Source organism: Chiloscyllium plagiosum, chromosome 20 (genome assembly GCF_004010195.1).
Source record: "Chiloscyllium plagiosum isolate BGI_BamShark_2017 chromosome 20, ASM401019v2, whole genome shotgun sequence".
NCBI classification, from domain to species: Eukaryota; Metazoa; Chordata; class Chondrichthyes; order Orectolobiformes; family Hemiscylliidae; genus Chiloscyllium; species Chiloscyllium plagiosum.
In genome coordinates, this window is record NC_057729.1 from 19,819,525 (window position 1) to 19,839,012 (window position 19,488).

A 19,488-nucleotide genomic window follows, 5' to 3' on the forward strand; every position below is an offset into this window, starting at 1 on the left:
TAGTCCTTGAGGTAATAGTGTTGCTGTGATCTTTTAAGAAAAGGAATTCCAGATATTGACCCAGTAATAACAAGTATTATGTGTTCAAATCATAATGTTCCATGATTTGAAGAAGATAAGTGTTCCCATGATGTTTGGCCCTTTTAGATGGCAGTTGTGGCAGCTGACTAAGAATGACAAGAGTAAGGCCCCTAATTGTATATAATAATTATAGAAGTGAAAATATCATGGTGATGGAGCAAACCAATATTTTTAGTAGCAGAGATGCTAATCAAAGCTGTTCTTCATGGTGTTGATTTCTTGTGTCGTCTGTGCGTTGGACACTTGACTAGTTTTTACATTAAGAACACTTCACCCAAACGCTCTTGTCAGTGATGCAGACAGAGGCATATAGAATTCAGTTTGCAGTTCAAGCTGATGTTGTGGTTGTGTTCGCCGAGCTGGGAATTTGTGTTGCAGACGTTTTGTCCCCTGTCTAGGTGACATCCTCAGTGCTTGGGAACCTCCTGTGAAGCGCTTCTGTGATGTTTCCTTCGGCATTTATAGTGGTTTGTATCTGCCGCTTCCGGTTGTCGGTTCCAGCTGTTCGCTGCAGTGGCTGGTATATTGGGTCCAGGTCGATGTGCTTATTGATTGAATCTATTTAATCAATAAGCACATTGACCTGGACCCAATATACCGGCCACTGCAGCGGACAGCTGGAACTGACAACCGGAAGCGGCAGATACAAACCACTATAAATGCCGAAGGAAACATCACAGAAGCGCTTCACAGGAGGCTCCCAAGCACTGAGGATGTCACCTAGACAAGGGACAAAACGTCTGCAACACAAATTCCCAGCTCGGCAAACGCAACCACAACAACGAGCACCCGAGCTACAAATCTTCTCCCAAACTTTGAGTTCAAATTGATTTTGTGAACAAAATATTCCTTAGTAAAAACACTGAGCATTTCCCAAATTCCCATAATATTTACTCTCTGTCCATATCTATCTTTCTGAGGATATTGCCCACAGTGATCCAAGTATTTGAGCTGGGTTGTTGGAATCTTCCTCTCCAATGTTACATTCGCTCGGTACCACAAAGATGGATCTTCTCCTGGGTCATCTTACGTTGCCTATCTTCATTGCCCTTGAAGATGGTGATGAGTTGCGTTCTTACACCATTGAAGTCTATGTGCTGTAGGTTAACCCACAATGCCATTAGGGAGGGAATTCCAGGATTTTCACCCAGTAACAGAAGGAATGGCAATATCTTTCAGAGTCAGTGGGTTGGAGGGGAACTTGCAGGTGGTGACATTCTGATGTCTTTGTTCCTCAAGATCAAAATGGTCATGGGTTTGGAAAGTGCTTTCTAATGATCTTTGAATTTCTGTTCAGCTACTGGAAGTCAAGGTGCCAGAAAGTCTGATTTGGAGGTGCTGGTGTTGGACTGGGGTGTAGAAAGTTAAAAATCACACAACACCAGGTTATATTTAAACAAGTTTATTTGGAAGCACTAGCTTTCGGAGGGCTGCTCCTTCATCAGGTGGTTGTAGAGTATAAAATCGTAGGACACAGAATTTATAGCAAATTACAGTATGATGTAACTGAAATTATATATTGGTTTTTTAAGTCTCTCATCTTTTAGAATGGGCACGTTGGTTTCAATCCTTTCAGAAAGTCTGATATTTCTCCAATTCACAACCCTCAAGTTGGTTGTAATTGATTCCCCCTGAACCTTTGTGACCTCTTTGACCTTGGTCTCCACTGTTTTCTGTATTGATAACTGATGGATCCTGTTAATTTAGTTTGGCCAATATTTTGTCAGGCCTGATTTCTGACTTTGGATCAATTTAGAATATCCTATTTTGGGCCCATGGATGCTTGACCACCTGATTTCTTGAATGCTTTGTTGTGCCTGTATCTATCCAGGCAAGTGGTGAATATTCTGTCACTCTTTTTTGATTGGAATTGGTAGTCAAAAAAGAAGACTGAAATGTACAAAATAAGAGCAGGAGTATGTCATTCAGTCCATCATGCCTGCTCTACCATTCAATATGATCATGGCTGATCATCCAACTCAGTTGTCTGGTTTTGCTTTCTCCCCATACCCTTTGATCCCTTTCGCTGTAAAAAACTATATCTAACTCCTTCCTGAAAGCATTCAATGTTTTATCCTCAACTGCTTTCCAAGCAGAGAATTCTACAGGCTTACCCGCTGTGGGTAAAGAAATCTCTCCTCATCTCAATCCCAAATGGCATAACCCATATTGTTAAACTGTGACCCCTAGCTCTGGACCCTCCATTCATCAGGGACATCCTACATTTACCCTGTTTAGTCCTGTTAGAATGTTCCAAGGTTCTGTGAGATTCCTCCCCTGCCTCCACCTCCATTCCTCTAATCTCCAGAGAATGAATCAATTAGGATTACAATCTCTTCAATCTCTCTCCATACATCAGTCTTGCTACACCAGGAATCAGTCTAATATTTTTTGCACACTCTCCATTATGGGAACATCCTTTCTGAAATGGTTCCTGTTGCACAGCAGATCAACCCCCCCCTCCCCCCAAATGTTAAGAAGGTAGCCCAGACCCTAACTTTTTTCTTATCGTTACAGGTAGGTGTGAAGTGAGTGGTCCAAATGTGATGCCACTGGTCAAACTACTTGATGTTAAGCAAAGTACAATTTATTTAAGCACTATGTTTAAACACTAAAGAAACAAAAATAGGAATTTAGAATAACCTGACTATTGGAAAACTTAACTGAATAATAGATACAGTACCTATTACTAATTAACTGTTCCAATATAGTAACACCACATAAACACACCCCTTGGCAAAATGACAAGTTCAGACACAAGTTCTTACATGTAGTTCTCCAATCCAGGAGGAAACAATAGTAAGAGATTTCACAGCAAGTAGCAGCAAGGAGTCATTCACTTGCAACTCTTCTGAGACCCCAAAACACCTTCTGATGCTACTGCTTAAAAAAAAACTTGGAAGCCTGATCTGTGGGAGCTGGCCACACCCAATCAGGCTGCTTCCATTGTTCCAACTGGTTTTAAAAACTTTATGGGCCTCACACGCCAGTTACTCTAGTTCTGGTAGACTGCTTGGCGCTTCTGCCTTTGCACCCTGTCTTCCAAAAAAAAATCAGGACAAAATAACCTTTAAAAGTGACATCATCATCACTGTTCCAAACTTGCTGGCAGTTACCCACGGAAGTAGACCTTCAAAGACCGTGTTCTAGAAGAACTTTTTATTGTGGTGGTTGTTTATGATTTTCATTTATGATTTTGATAAGCACATTAATGAAATCATCCACTCAGATGATACAATAATACCTAAAAGAGCTGGATTTTAGATAAATAGTCTAATTTAGATAAAGAGAATAGGCCCAATTATGACAAACATTCTTCAATGTGGAAAGTACAATGTTATACATCAATGTCTGGGATTCCCAAGTGCAGCGATACTTGCTAAAAAAATTTATAAAACAGGAGAGTCAATTGGAGGTCGTAGCCTTTACATTGTTGAAGATTTGAAGAATTGACATGGATTTAACTGTTGTATTGACACTGCAACTGACAACAACTTTGGGAATCTGAGCATGCACAAAATCATGTTGAAGTTCAGAAACCACTGTCTGTGTTCTTCCTTGGGGCATGATATAAGGATTTCCACAATGTGCAATCTCCCTTGCAATCATAAAATGAGAAAGAGTTCCACTTTCATGCTGTTAATTTTGCTGTAAAATCCTCCAGAAAAAAAATACTTTTTGAAAGGGTGTAAATGGGTTTTTTATGGTCTACTAACTTCATAGTTATTACTAAATACAGGTCTTGAAAAGCTAATTCAGATTTCTGGAGTGCCACATTTCTCCAGTTTTTTTTTTAAAAAAACTAAAATCTTTAGTTTACTTTTTTGAGTTTTACATTTATTTCATTATCTGAATATTTAAATAAAAATGAAGGATCTTAAGTTGCTGTTTTACTGTGAAAGGATACTTTGATATGACTGGCTGCTCACCTTGCTTGCTGATAACACTGCTGCTATGGACAAAGGCATCCCCTTTATCTAGTGTTCAATTTTAAACGACTGTTCTTAAAAATAAAAGTGAAGCTAGGTCATTTGTGGATGGATCTTTGTGTGAAGTTTTATTTCCCCCGAGCACAGTAGTGAACATCACTGACTGCAAAATTTGGACCAGTATGGTGAGGCCTTTGGGAAATAAAATGTTGTTTTGAATTGGATGGCTTGTATAATATGATTTAGTTTTATCATACCGAGTTTGTACAAGGTTTTGTTAGACTAGCAGTCAGGGTAGCATGTTCATCTTTGATCCATGGACCATTAGCAGTTTTGAGCCTGTTGATTTAAAGTATAAATGAGAACAACTAAAATACCAAATCATGAGCTTTTCTTGTCAGGATATCTTTAAACAGCTGGAGCTATTTTTATAGAGAAAAATGGTCGTTGGGAGATGCATTGAGGTGGCAAGAAACTTTGGGACATATGTAAAGAACACACAAACAAGTAGTTAGATTAGAGTTTAAAAATTATTTTTTCTCCCAGAGTTGTTGCCCTCTAGGATAGTTTTCCAGCCTATATGACAAGTATAAATTTTCACTACTTTTTTAAAAACAAAACCAAATGCTCCTGAGAAAGGAGACCATTTTTAAGATTAGATTAGATTAGATTACAGTACAGTGTGGAAACAGGCCGTTATTGATTAATTGAGAATAATCAGCATTGTAAGCTATATTGATTTTTTGCAGCTTTGCTTTGTGGTCTTAGGGAGTTGAACAAGACTCTTTCTGTAATTGAGTTTAAGCTTATTTCATCACCCGGATGATTATACGACTAAAGTGGTGGGAAGTAGTGGCACGAGATAATGTCACTGGGATTGTAATCCAGAGCTTCAGGCTATTGTTTTGGGGACATACGTTAGAGTTCCACTTGGCAGATGGGAAATTTCAATTCAATTAATAAAATTTAGTCCAATGGTAACCATGCAACCATGTTGTAAAAACTTGTCAGATTGGCTGATTTCTTTTTAGGCAACAAATCAGCTTTATTTACCTAATTTGGCCTGCAAGTGACTCAGCAGCATTTTTGACTCTGAGGTGGCCTAATAAGCCACTTAGTTGTATTGAAACCATAACAAGACCTAAAGCAAGCAATGAAACTGAACAGACCACCTTAACACACTTTCAAAATCATGCCTTGCAGACTTCTTCATCACTGTAAGCATATATATATATATATGCTAGTGGGGAATCTCAAACTATGGGACATAGTCATAGAGATGCACAGCACGGAAACAGATCCTTCGGTCCAACTTGTCCATGTCGACCAGATATCCCAACCTAATCTAGTCCCATTTGCCAGCACCTGGCTCATACCCCTCAAAACCCTTCCTATTCATATACCCATCCAGATGCCTTTTAAATGTTGCAAGTGTACCAGCCTCCTCCACTTCCTCATTGTAAAGGAATAAGGGACATCCATTTAAAAATGAGACAAAGCAATTTCTTCTCTTGGGGCAGTGAATGTCCTCATGGAAGTAAGATTGTTTAAGTTATTTAAAGAGAGAGATTTTTGAAAGCTGGAGTAGTTGATATTCTGAAAGCTGACAGGAAAGAGGAGTTGAGGCCTGAAACAGAGCAGACATGATCATGTGCATGTGTTCTAATCAACCTGTTGAGAGATGATATTACCTACATCTGAAGCAGGTGGGATATATACCTGAGTCTCCTGGTTCAAAGGCAGGTGAAATAACTTCTGTCAAACTGGTATCCCATCACAGAGTTCACCCTTCCACTTACAGGTGGAGAGTCCTTGACACTGATCCAGCTTTCTCAGTGAACAGGATGTCTGATAATCATGTTCTTATCTGTTAGCCAGTGATTCCTGATTGTGTCTGTTACTGTGGTCCAATCAGGGAATTCTTCCGTGAGGTCTACCTGGCTGACCTTGTTACAATCTCTACATCTTCACATCCCCACCCCGAGTCCAAAAATATAGGATTTAATTTTTAAATATAGCTCCTCCTGCAGCGTTTTAGCACCAGGTCAGGTTCTTCCAACTCTGATACAGGCAGAATGTAATGCACAGTAGCTTGCCTCTTGCGCCCGGAGCATCTCGGAAAAAATTCACTCTCTCTTCTCAAGGCAGTAAAGATGTCGTGGTGACGAAATCTGCCGTATCCGTCTCCGATTCCAAGATAACTTCAACACTTGATGAAGAGGGAAAAACCTCAGGTTCTGGAACAGTCAGGAAGGCTGTTGAGGCACCAGCATGCTTTGCTCCCACACTGTTTGAGTGTGCACCTTTCATGTGACCCATGTGCATATGGGACAGCTGCACCTATCGAACTTTATACATCACTGGACCTGACTTGCGTTGACCATGCCTCTTACCCATTCGGGCCATTCCTGTGGTTCCTACACCAAACTTTTGAAATAAAACTGTCTCTCTAGCTTAGCAGAGTCTTGTGGCCATTGTGGGTAATCATAGCAAGCCGAAAGGTAATTAAAGATGGCTGATAAATACTGATTTAGTTAGCGTTGTTCATATATTCTATGAATGAATTATAGAAAATTAAATTTTGCATGTTGTCTGAATGGGATGGGCTTGATGGTGGCCAGGTATTCATTTTATCTGAATGATAAATGTATGTGATGTTACATGAAAAATCCACATAATTTTCAATATTGGAATGTTATTTTTCAAAATAGAGTTCCATAAACACTCAGTGAATGTGAGTTTTTGAATGCTGAGTTGAAACAATCCATAAGGCAACTTGAAGCAGGTTTTGGGATGGTGGAGAAAGCTGAAGATTCATCAGCTGCACCAGAAATGTTGAAGGAGCTATTTTTAGCAATTTTTTGAGAAGTGGGTCTTTTTTCAAAGGTGGCCAGGGGAGGTATGCCAAAACTATCTTTGTGGAAACCATAGAGCATTCTTGTTGAACCTGGTCCCACAAATCAAAGATGGAGAGTTAGAAAATTTGGACTGTTCTGCAGTTAATATGCTCTGATTGCTTCAGTCTGGTGGGGAAACAGCTATAGTCACCCTGCTCAGGCTCTGTTTAAAACTACAGCGAGGCCCCCAGTTAGGCAATCAAATCTTAACATGCATTTGTAAAGGGGAACCCCGCCAGATTTTTGCAATAGAAGAGATCACTGTTTTGTTTGATTAAAATGTGATTGTTTTGCCATGAAAACTTTGCATTTCAATAATATTTTCTGTTGTTGTTTGCAGTGGATTTGATTATGAAATTATAGTGATTGATGACGGAAGTCCTGATGGGACACTTGAGGTTGCCAAACAGTTGGAAATGATTTATGGATCTGATAAAATTGTAAGTATTTGGGCATTATCTGTACAGTAACTGTATATGCTCAGTCCTTTTCTTCAGGGAACTGGGTGGTCTGTTGGGTGGTGTAATCCTTTCACCTCTGGGACGTTTCTGAAATCACTGTAAATAAGATAAAATATGATCTCTGTGTGCCAGCTGCTAAAGATTCCAAGGGTACTGAGTTTGTGGCCAAAGTTGGTAGAACAGAACAGCCCATAATTTGGCACTGACTGGCAGTTTCACTGAGCGAGGCCATGAGGCTAGCTCTTATGGGAAATAGAAATGTTATACTGTAGCAGTAAGAACATAAGAATGTAAGGAATGAGGCAAGGCCACTCAGCTATTCAAGGTCATCAAGCTACTGGAGTTCCATCTAGTGTTTTGTGATATTGTAGTTACGCACTATCTGTAATTCCTTCTGAATTTGTCAACCTAAGACAGCCCTCCTATCATAATTTTGTCCGAGATTTAAACTATTTCACAATCACAACATATTTAGTTCTCTTTAGAGAGAATCAACAGTTTTATCATTCACTCTACAAAATTGCAGCTTTATCCGTGTTTCAATTCAATGTAAAAATTTTCTTCTAGCATTCAGACATGTCCACCTCAAATAAACCTGAATTCTATAATGAAAGTCTATATTCTACAGAAAGGGGAATTTGCATCCCAACCTGAAAATACAAAGGAAGACCTTTAGTGGAAGTTGTCAAAGCATATTAATTCTATCAGCATTAAGATCATTCGATTGTGCTGCTGTTCAACAAGATCACATTTTGTTCTTCTAAATTTCAGAGAAAATAGGCTACATTGCTCAGCACTTACCTTATGAGAGCCCTTTTATTCCAGGAACTAATCTAGTAAACCTTCATTCCACTGCCCTCGAGGGAAATAGATTCAGTCTTAAAAATGGACACCAAAGCTATGCAAAGTGCTATCGATCTGGTCTCCCCAAAGCCACAAATGTGTCAATGTTATTTATTCTTATACTTCCACTTCCCAGTAACAAAGGCAAGCATGCCATTTGCCTTCCTAATTAATTACTGTTCATGCATGCTAACCTTCTGTGTCTTTTGTGTGAACACACCTAATCCACTACCTACGAGGTATGAGTCAGGATTGTGTAGAATATTGTCCACTTGGCTGGATGAGTGCAGCTCCAACAACACTCAAGAAGCCTAATACAATCCATAACACAGCTGTGTTATGACACTGTGGTGTGATGCTGGAAATCAAGCCCTGCTATTCCTGTGGTCATCACAACAATTCATGTTATCATAGGTTTCTAATTTACCTGTTTGGTAGACTCAGGTTAACAAACCATCAACCACCTATATGTACTTAACATGATTCTAACCCAGATAAACAACAGTGAACTATCTTTATGGATGGAGAGGTAAAATTACTGGGGAAACAGTTCAATGGGACTTGTCCTCAGGGTTTGGTGAAGGGTTCCTTTTTGTTTTCAAAGTCTTTTTATTTCTGAGCTTTTCTTTTGAGTTCTTTCACTTTTTTGAAAGAGAATTAGAGCAACTGGTTCACAAATTATAAAGTCTCTGGAAGGATAAAACAACTGGCTTTCTTTGCTTTCAGTTATTTCTCTGGATAGAGAGGGAGATACCACCACACTTGCAGAGGTCCATTGGTTTCTCACTATATTGTTCACACCTATAAGCTATTCCCATCTACCACCTTTAGCATTCACTCCCTGTACCATCAGTGCAATGGTAGTGAATGTATTATCTGATGTACTTCATCAATTCGTGAAGTCTCCTCAACAAGCACTTTCCAAACTCTTGAGGGCAAGGCAGCTGTGTTTAACAAAGCCACCCTCTTAAGCTAAATCCCTCAGTGTCTCTTGTTTATGTTTTTACTCAATGATCCAGATACTGCCTTCGGTGAACCAGTTTTTCATGCTGATATGAGGTCGTGCTTTTGAGGAATGGTCCTGCAAAGATTTTTAGTCTTGATGTAAGAAATTGTTACATTTTTAAAATTTGAGGAATGAAGTGTGCAGTGAAGTATCAGACAATGCACAGTTATAGTGTCATAGAGATATACAGCACAGAAGCAGACCCTTCGGTCTAATCCATTCATGCCGAGCAGCTATCTAACCTAATCTAGTGCCATTTGCTAGTCCTTGACCCATATTTCTCTAAACTTGCTCAACTTCGGACTCCTTACAGACAAAACTGATAAAGCTGAATTGTGAATTACAGCAAGAAGATGGAGACTGAGCAATTTGATTAGTGCTGTGAATGCATTCAAACTGAAACTGCATTTGTGATCCTTCAAATTAAAAGAAATTGCTGCAACACTCTGAGTTCGGGAAAAGTACTAGAAAAAAAATCAAAGACAAAGTTGTTGTTCCATTTTAGGTCTGAGATGCGCAAGGAGACCTTGTAGAATCCCCATTATAGCATGCTCCGAAGAAATTGTCTGGGAAGTTGAATTTACTAATGGGTAATTCCTCTACGTATGGAACTGAAACCCTCTAGAAAACATTGCCCAACCTGAGGAAGTTAACAAAGGAATTTGACAGGCGAGTTCAGGAATGAACAGATTATTCTTTGTTTCAAATCCATTCCTTCGAGCAGACATCGGCTGGTTGACTACCGTCACATTTATAATTTACAAAGCTGTGGAAATGATATAGAGATATTTGCTGTGCAAAATTATATTCCACTGAAAGCCAATTCAAGGGACATGATTTTTGGGTATTCATAAAAAGAGAGAAATACCCATTCCTAGCAATCTGTAATTTTAAAGTGAAAGCTTACTTTGATTTCATGTACCTCTGTGGAGACAGCATTTTTCAATAGAACATAATCCAGTCCAAATACTGTGACCTCCTCAGATGCCCATGTGATGGACTCCGTACCACTGGTATCCTGAAATGGCAAACTAGACTTCAAGGGACTGGCAGATAATATGCAGATAATAGGTGTCACACCGAGTCTTGAGTAGAGGGCAAAATGAATAATTTTGGTTTTAGATTTATATAGCATGCAAAATAAACCATTCAGTATTTTCTTCAGAGTAGATCGTATGTTGCACTTAATTTCAAAACGTGATCTTGTGCTTAAAATGTTGGACACTACTGTTCTAGCCCATTCACTTAGTCTGTTCTCAAAGTTCTCTTAAAATCTCTTTTCCCACTCTTCACAACTTGCGTTACCGATCTGTTTAGTGTCGTCAGCAAATCAGTTTCCAAATCAGTGAGCCATCATGAATCTATCACTTTTGTAGTACCCCACTATTAGCAGTCTGCCATGCTGAGAATAATCTGTTTATTTCTATTCTCTTCTATTCAGTAACTGGATGTCCATTTATATTTTCCCAAATTTGTCATTTTATTTTCTAACCTCGTATGTGATACCTTATCAAGGCTTCTGAAAATCTAAATATACAAATTCACTGATTCTCCTTTTCTATGCTACAAGTAAAATTTTTAAAAAGAAAACTCCCAATTTTGTCAAACATGATTTCCCTTTCAGAAATTTGGTTGACTCTGCCCGATTGTTCTAAAATTTTCCCTTATACTGATGTCAAGCTAACAGATCTGTAGTTCTTCACTTTCCTTCTTCCTCCCTTATTAAATAGTAGGGCTATACTTGTTACGTTCCAATCAGCAGGAACCTTTCGTGAATTTGTGATTACAAAAGCTAATCGTTAATGCATCCAGTATCTCTATTGCTACTTCCTTCAACACTCTGGGATGAAGTTAATATGATCCAGGAGAATTATCAACCCTCAATCCAGCTAATTTTTCAAGTGATACTTTACTAACACTAGTTTATTTTAGGTCCTCCATTAAGTGAGTCCCTTGGCTGCCTAGTGTTTATGGGAAAATTTGTGTGATCTTTTGTGCAGTCAGTTGCAAAGTAACTGTTTAATTTCTCTACCGTTCCCTTGATCTCCCCCATAAATTCTCCTGTTCTCCCATCTGTATTGGGCCATTGAAAATACTTGCTAATCTTTTTCCCTTCCACATTTCAAAAGAAGTTCATTTTTGTGTTCTGCGCTAACTTGCATTCATGTTCTCTTTCTCTTTTCCTTATTAGCTTCTTGTATGTCCTTTGCTGGATGCTACATCACTGTTTTGAAGAAACTGTATTGGACTAATAGAGTCATAACAGCATGGAAACAGACCCTTCGGTCCAACCAGTCCATACCAACCATAATCCTAAACTAAACTAGTCCCACCTGCCTGTGCTTGGCCCATAACACTCCAAGCATTTCTTCTTCACATCTTTATCTAAATGTCTTTTAAACATTGTAACTGTACCTGCATTTACCAGCTCCTCTGGAAGTTCATTCCACACACGAACCATCTGTGTTTAGAAAAAATACATTGCCCCTAATATCTTTTTTAAACCTTTCTCCTCTCACTTGAAAAATGTGCCCCTACTCTAGAAATCCCCCACCCTAGGGAAAACACACCTGCCACTCACCTTTATCTATATCTCTCATTATTTTATAAATCTCTGAAAGGTCACCTATCAATCTTCTGTGTTCCAGTGAAAAAAAGTCCCAGCCTATTCAACCTCTCCTTATAACTCTAAATCTCCAGTCCTGACAACATCCTGGTAAATCTCTTTTGAACCCTATCCAGCTGAATAATATCCTTCTTATAACAGGGAGATCATAACTGAACACAGATCTGAGGATGGGTCACTCGACCTGAATGTTAACTCTGATTTCTGTCCATAGATGCTGCCAGAGCTGTTGAGCTTTTTCAGCAATTTCTGTTTTTGTTTGCGATTTCCATCATCCGCAGTTCTTTTGGTTTTTATGCAACATTTGATTAATCCTTTCTGAGCATTCTAAAACTTAAACATGTACCTAATTTGTGGGTTGACTTTTTCAGTTGTGATTAAAATGCATTACAGAAAGAATGTATAAAATTCTCTGAATAGTATCTAGCTTAAGTCACTCCTGATATTGGAGTACTGAATCTTGAACACAGATTTGCGAGAGAGAGAAAATAATTCTCTTTTTCTTTGTGTTCTCTTCTTTTGACCTTGATGGTCTACATATGAGAGGTGCAAAACTGCATTTTTGAAACAGGATTTTTGAGTAAGTGGGAGAAAGATTGCCAGGATAATAGTAAGGGACGTGGAAGAGAGGAAAAAATCAGAACCACTATGACTTTATTGAATGACTAAGCAGGCTTGAAGGGTGAGTGGCCTACTCTTAATTAGTTTGTTCATACATAGAATCAGTGGAGTTCTCGATTCATGTTTATTTGCCATTTCCCCATGACATTGCATTTCATCATCAATATTTATATTTTACCTTGGCAAAGCAATAGCTGATGAAGCACAGTATTTCCACAAGAAGAGTTGATGAGACATTGTGCACTGCCAGCTAGGAGAACAAGAGGACACTCTTTGTAAAATTGAGGCAACAGTGTTGGAATTCCATCTTTTGTCTCAATTTTCTTCGAAGTCTGGGTTGCTGCTGGGACTAGGCCATGATGAAGTTAGCCCAGCAAAAAAAAGTGTTCCTCCCTTTTTAAACTGAATTCTGGAGTCCCTAAAAATGAAATAAATCATTCCGGGGGCATGAATAGCTCATAAGGTCTGTGATGTCTGTCCTTCTACAAAATGCTTCCCTCAGTTATGTCCACATTTTTACAATTTAATTAAATGTCCTGCATCAGATCTTTACTTAAACCAGCCTTTCTTTTGAAATCAGTCATTTTATTTGTCCATAGCTGAAGAGCGCCGTTCTACATAATTGCAGTTATGTGTATTTTACAGGTGTACCTTGATCTCATCGGCCATTTATAGATCAGCTTTCTCAAAAGCGAGACAAACCTAAGTGTAGGTTTTCTCTTTCTCCTTGGGCTCTTGAACACATAGCATTCTTGTAAATGTGGAACGTTTATTTTTCTATTTTTAAGAAAAACTGAATAACTCAAAGAGAAACCATCGAGGGCAGGGAAGAGGAGGCTGGAATTGTTTGCTGTGCTAACCAATTTTTAAAAATCTTCTGTACTTATTCATGGATATGATTATCCAAATCTGTTCTACTGTTATCCTTAATAATTAGTGAATCTAAAACGATGAAAGCTTTGTTGGGAAACAGAGAATAAGAAAAAAAGATGCTGGAGAGAGCAAATGAAAGAAATTGTTACAGGCAAAAGCCAGGTTGATAGTTGTGAGGTGATGTGAAGCAGGAGCCCTCTTGTCCCACAATGGTAACTTAAACAAAACCTTAAAACAGCAAGTGAATTTCCAGCTCACGTTGCCATCCACCACTCCAAATCTACCTGAAGCCAGCGCCAGGGCCAGGTATTGTTTCAAGTGATCCTGTAAACACTCTGGATTCATTAAAATCGAAATGCTTTATTTTTATAAAGTAGAATTCCAGTCATTAAAATGCTCTGTACTTTTTTCAAATTCTAACATTGCTGTGTTAACATTCTCATCTGAGCAGGAGAGATGGTCACGAGCAAAAAGGAGGAGAATTCTGTAAATTCTGTAAAGAAACGTAGATTGACTTTCATACTGTCCATTCAGACTCCATAGCATTCCCCTGCTGAATGATATTCTGCTGGCTAGCTACTACTTTCTACAAAATTATGGGAGGCAAAGATAGGGTTGATAGTCACAAGCATTTTCCCAGAGTTGAGGTTTCAATTACAAGGGGACACAGATTCAAGGTGAGAGAGGGGGGGAAACGTTTAAGGGAGATTTGCGAGGGAAGTCCTTCTCAGAGTGGTACCAGCCTGGAATGCACCGACAGAAGAGATGGCAGAAGCAGGCACATTGGCAACATTTAAGAACAACAACAATGTCTACACTGGAGTCAGAAGTTAAAAAAATTCCCAGGTCTTTTCTGTGAAGAAGTAATGATTTGACTTCTCTCTCGTCCTCCGCCAACAGGACTCTAAAGAGGAAGAACTGTTTTTTTTAAATTTCCTGTAATGTGAGGCTCCCAAGCAGGGCCAGTATTTGTTATCTAATTATAACTGCCTCGATGAAGCCTCATTTTTGAAATGTTGTAGTCTCAGACAAACATATCCACAGTATTATTAGGAAGGGTATCCCAAGGTTTTGACCCAGCAACAATGAAGGAACGAATAAAGAACAAAAGAGAAGCACAGGAACAGGTCCTTTGGCTCTTCAAGCCTGTGCTGATCATCATGCCCTTACTAAACTAAAAAACAAACCCTGTGCCCTTATTTGATCCAAATTCCTGTATTCCCTCCCTATTCATGTAACCATCCAGATGCTTCTTAAATGTTGCCAATGTGCCTGCTTCCGCCATCACTTCCCTCGCAAATCTCCCTTAAACGTTTCCCCCCTCTCTCACCTGAATCTGTGCCCCCTTGTAATTGAAACCTCAACTCTGGGAAAATGCTTTTGACTATCAACCCTATCTATGCCTCCCATAATTTTGTAGACCTCTATCAGGTCTCGTCTCAGTCGTTGTCTTTCTAGTGAAAACCATTCTAGTCTTTTTAACCTTTCCTCGATGCACTCAAGACCAGGCATCTTGGTGAACCTTCTCTGCACACTGTTCAAAGCTTCTACGTCCTCCTGGTAATGTGGCAACCAAAAATGCACACAGTACTCCTAACAAGTGTTTTATATAACTGCAATATGTTTTGCCATGACTTGTACTCCATGCCCTGACCAATGAAGGCAAGCCTGCCGTATGCCTTCTTAATCACCTTGGCCAGCTGTGTTGCCACTTTTAGGGAACTGTGAACCTGCTCATCCAGATCCATCTGTATGTTAATGTTTTTATACTGCCATTTACAGTATAATTACACCTAAATTTGATCCCCAAAATGCATCACCTTGCATTTGTCTGGATTAAACGCCACCTGCCATTTCTGTGCCCAAGTTACCAATCTGTTTATATCCTGTTGTATCCCTTCACAATCGTCGGTACTACCAGCAACTCCACCAGTTTTCATGCCATCTGCAAGTCAGACCATCCACATTATCGTCCAGATCATTGATACATACTACAGACATCAGAGGACCTAAAATTGGTCGTGGTGGAACACTTCTAGTTATTGGTCTCCCTTCTGAAAAACCTGTAGTTCCAAGTCAGGATAGTGTGTTATTTGGAGGGAAATCTTTAAGTGGTGATGTTCTCATGTAGCTGCCACCTTTTATCCTTGATAGAGGTTGCAGGTTTGGAAGGTGCTGAGGAAGGAGCTTTTGCTAATATTGTGCATTGGTGATGCAGGGACTAAATCAAGTGGGCAACTTTGTCCTCGATTGTATTGAGTTTCTTAAGTATTGTGGGAACCCTACTAATCAGGCAAGTGGTGAGTATTCCATCGTCATGTCTTTGGGATATAGGAGGTGACTTACCCTAGAGTTCTCAGCCTCTGCTGCTCATGTAGCCACAGTTTACTCCCCTGTCCTGTTTGGCCCCTAATCTATCACTCGGAGATTGCTTGCAAGGCAGTCAGATTTGCTTCCACTGCTTGTGGGGACCTGGAGGCCTGTTAAAGGTCCTGATTCGCTTTCTCTAATTGAACTTAAGTTGCCCTTAATGATACAGCTCAATGATCCACTGCATTTGGGCAATGGCCCTATCATCCTCCTCATTGTGGGAGTGGGATGAAGCTAGGAAGCCAGAATGTCAGCCAGCAGTGTTTAATGCTTGTCTGTCTCTGATCTCAACTGTGAGGTCCAGAATGTAAGTCCCTTGCTTTTGTTGAGGGATACTGAGAGCAGAAAAGGTGAAGATATAGGGTCTTTTTCCAATCACGAGGTAAGCAGGAGAGATGGCTCTGGAATTGAAAGGGAAACCGAATTAGAAGAAATAATAGAATCATGGAATTAAGAGAAATATACACTAAAGGTACAGAAAGCCTGTGGAAGGAAGAGATGATCGATCCTGTTGAGGATAATATGGACAAGGACTCCTTTTGAGATAATCTGAGACACTGGCACACATTCTATGGCAAAGAGTTGGATTTGTCTTTTTGTCTGTGTTTATATTGTCTCTAAGAGATTTGACTACTAAAAGAAAGATTGTGGAAGGATGGTACAATTATTTTAGTCTGGATGAAGTTAATGGAAATAGTCTCTTTGTATACGTTTGTGTGTTCATGCTCCACTCCTGGTTTGAACATACTGCATTAGTGGAAGTACCATTGTTTGGATTGAGATGATAAATCAAGGCCCGATCTGCCTGTTTCAGTGATCTAGCCCATGATTAAAGATTCTCAAGCACTATTTAAAGAAGATCGGAATATTTTTCCATGCCTTGCTAACATTTTCCCTCTGATAAAATCACCAGAAATAGATCTGACCTGGAGCTTCATTTCAGTTTTGTTTGTGGGATTTTAGTGCTGCTACATTTTTCATCATCTTAGTCAAAAAATAGAAAATAATTATTAGAAAATAATTGTCATAATTGAAACATCTGAGACAAAAGATGTTGTCAGATGTAATGTAAAAGCAGGCTTGTTTCCAGTTTTAAAAAGCTTATTCCTTTTAAGCTACGTAAACCTTTTAGTAATACTAAATACCTTTGTACAAAGATTTGTAAAAATGAAAAGATGCAAGTTTTAAGTTCCAATTTATTTTGGCTTTGGCCTCAAATACCCACTTGGTAATCAGATGAACAGTAAAGACTTCTCATGTTATGTGCAGGATCATTACAAAAGGAAATGCATTTATCCGAATAATTGAGGTGACTAAGGAAAGTACTATTTATTTTCCAGAAAATAAGTTTTATTTTAGAAAGCATTTCTTCTGTCTTGGGCTTATCTGTTACAGATGTCTTTCCAAATTGTTTGAATGGAGGTATGAATTCCAACTTCCAAACCACAGAAATCCCCTCTCATTGGTTACATTGTTGTGATCAGTTTGATCAGTGCCACAGAAGATCTGACAGTAATGACAATAATCACAGAATCCATACAGTGTGGAAAGAGGCCATTTGGCCCATCGAGTCTGCATCAACCCTCTGAAAAGCATCTTACGCAGACCCACTCCCCCACCCGATTCTCATAGCCCTGCATTTACCATGCTAATCCACCTAGCATGCATATGCTGGGACACTGGGGCAATGGAGCATTGCCAATCCATCTAACCTGCACATCTTTGGATTGTGAAAGGAAACCAGAACACCCAGCAGAAGCCCACACAGCCACTGAGAATGTGCAGACTCCACACAGACAGTCACCCAAGGCTGGAATTGAACCCGGATCTCTGGCACTGTGCGACAGCAGCATTGTGATGCCACAGTGCAGCCCCGAACAGTTGACAGTAGTTCCATGTTCAGTACTTTGTTTGTTTGCTCTTGATTTACCATTTCACCTTTTACACCACTTGCTGTGTTCGCAGAAGTTTAGCCTTAGGCAAGACCTTATTATTCCAATGACATTACCACCACCCCACCTTGTTATCATCTAAATGAGTGTAATCTCTGTATCACACAAAGTTGGTTAAGAACAATGCACTTGTCTGTAAACTCTGCCTTACTGTAACATGTGACTTTCTAGTTACATTCTTCGGAATTCTGTTGTAATTATTAGTTCATGTTTTCACAGCTGCTGAGACCTCGAGCAAAGAAGCTGGGATTAGGTAAGAATTACATTGTCCTCTCTATGAACACTTAAGATATTTTCATTGCAGTTTATCTTTTAAGTTACTTGATTTGTATCTTAATTATTTATCATCTATAATGAAAGCAATTAATAAAATGTTCTGATCATTTCTAAAGTTCGAAGTGGATCAAAGCTACAGCATTGTAGAATTGTTCAGATCGTTTGTGCAAGGCTTAATGGTCTTGTTTGGCAACTTGAAGTGTTAGTAACATTACTGAACTAGAAATCTACATTAATAATCTAGAAAACTATATGATTTTCTTCGCTTAAAAAAATGACTCATAGTATCTTTTCTATCTGGCTTATATGTGACAACTGACCTCTGAAGTGACCTAGCAAACTTGTCAACTAGGGATGACCAATAAATGCTACTGGTTAAAGGTTTGTGTAATAAAGCCTTTGCAAACCTAAATATCTGCATTAATAGTGAATTGATGCTAATGATTTAACTATTAGGGATGAACATTTGTCTTTTTTAATTCACTAAGACACTGTGTTCATCAATAGTACAATAATAAATTACTTCAAAGACTCTTAGAAATGCATGTTAGAATCTGAAAATTTTTGATTTTGGTTGCTTATTGTGACAACAGGTCCCACATCTGTGTAAAATTCTGAATTCTGCCAATTTAAATATTTTATTTATATGCACATTTGAATTTAATTGTCTGAGCCTCAAACTAAACAATCAAATCAGCTGAGTTTGATGTTTCTGCCTGTCTCACTCTGGAATCCAGGCTGGCTTAAAAAAGACACTTCATTCCTTTTCTTTCTTTCACTTATCACATTCACTTTTACACAAATTGCAACCTTGAACATTTTATTTTTCTGTTATCTTTGGCTGCCTCTCAAAACTGACCAGAAAAAAATCTGAAGTTAAAAACAGCTTTAGGAAACATCTTTGTAACTTACTTGTGGGACAGGGGCATCACTGGCTGGCCAGTATTTATTGCCTGGCTTCAATTGCCCTTGAAATAGTGGTGGTGAGCTGCCTCCTTGAATTGCTACACTCTGTGTGCTGCAGGTAGACCCACAATGCTGTTATGAAGGGAATTCCAGGATTTTGACCCAGTGACAGTGAAGGAACAGCAATTTATTTCCAAGTCAGGATGGTGAATGGCTTGGAAGGGAAGCAGCAGGTGGTGGTGTTCCAATGTGTGCTTTCCTGATGGAAGTGGTCATGTGTTTGTAAAGTGCTCTCCAAGATCTTTGGTGAATTTCTGTTGAATTTACATCTATAACTGTCACTTCTATGTATGTATTTTAGTACTAGTGCAGGCTGAACAATTGTTATTTTGTTTCTTCTCTTCAAGTTTCCCTTAGCTGGTTTGCCAAACTGCTATTGATACTCAGCAAATGAAAAGTGTTGTATAGATTTGTGGGCTGGATTTACAGCATAAGGGAAAGTGAATTTTTTTCAACTGAGTGCTGCTCTAATTCACTTTGCAAAATCGCCAACTTACAGTTCAGCTATGAATATCGTTAAATAGTAATTAAAACATAATTCTGTTCCACACTTAACTTAACACTACTTAATGCTGAAGAAATGCAAA

At 39.0% G+C, this 19,488-nt stretch overlaps 1 protein-coding gene across 2 annotated transcripts in view; it reads left to right on the plus strand.

Moving 5' to 3' along the window:
- dpm1 (dolichyl-phosphate mannosyltransferase subunit 1, catalytic) overlaps window positions 1-19,488 on the plus strand; it is a 104,397-nt gene that overhangs the window by 32,002 nt on the left and 52,907 nt on the right. For both annotated transcript variants that reach the window (XM_043710255.1, XM_043710256.1), the window contains exons 3-4: window positions 7,248-7,347; window positions 17,879-17,912. In XM_043710255.1, the coding sequence (XP_043566190.1) occupies window positions 7,248-7,347; window positions 17,879-17,912 (134 nt within the window). The remainder of the gene's footprint in view (window positions 1-7,247; window positions 7,348-17,878; window positions 17,913-19,488) is intronic.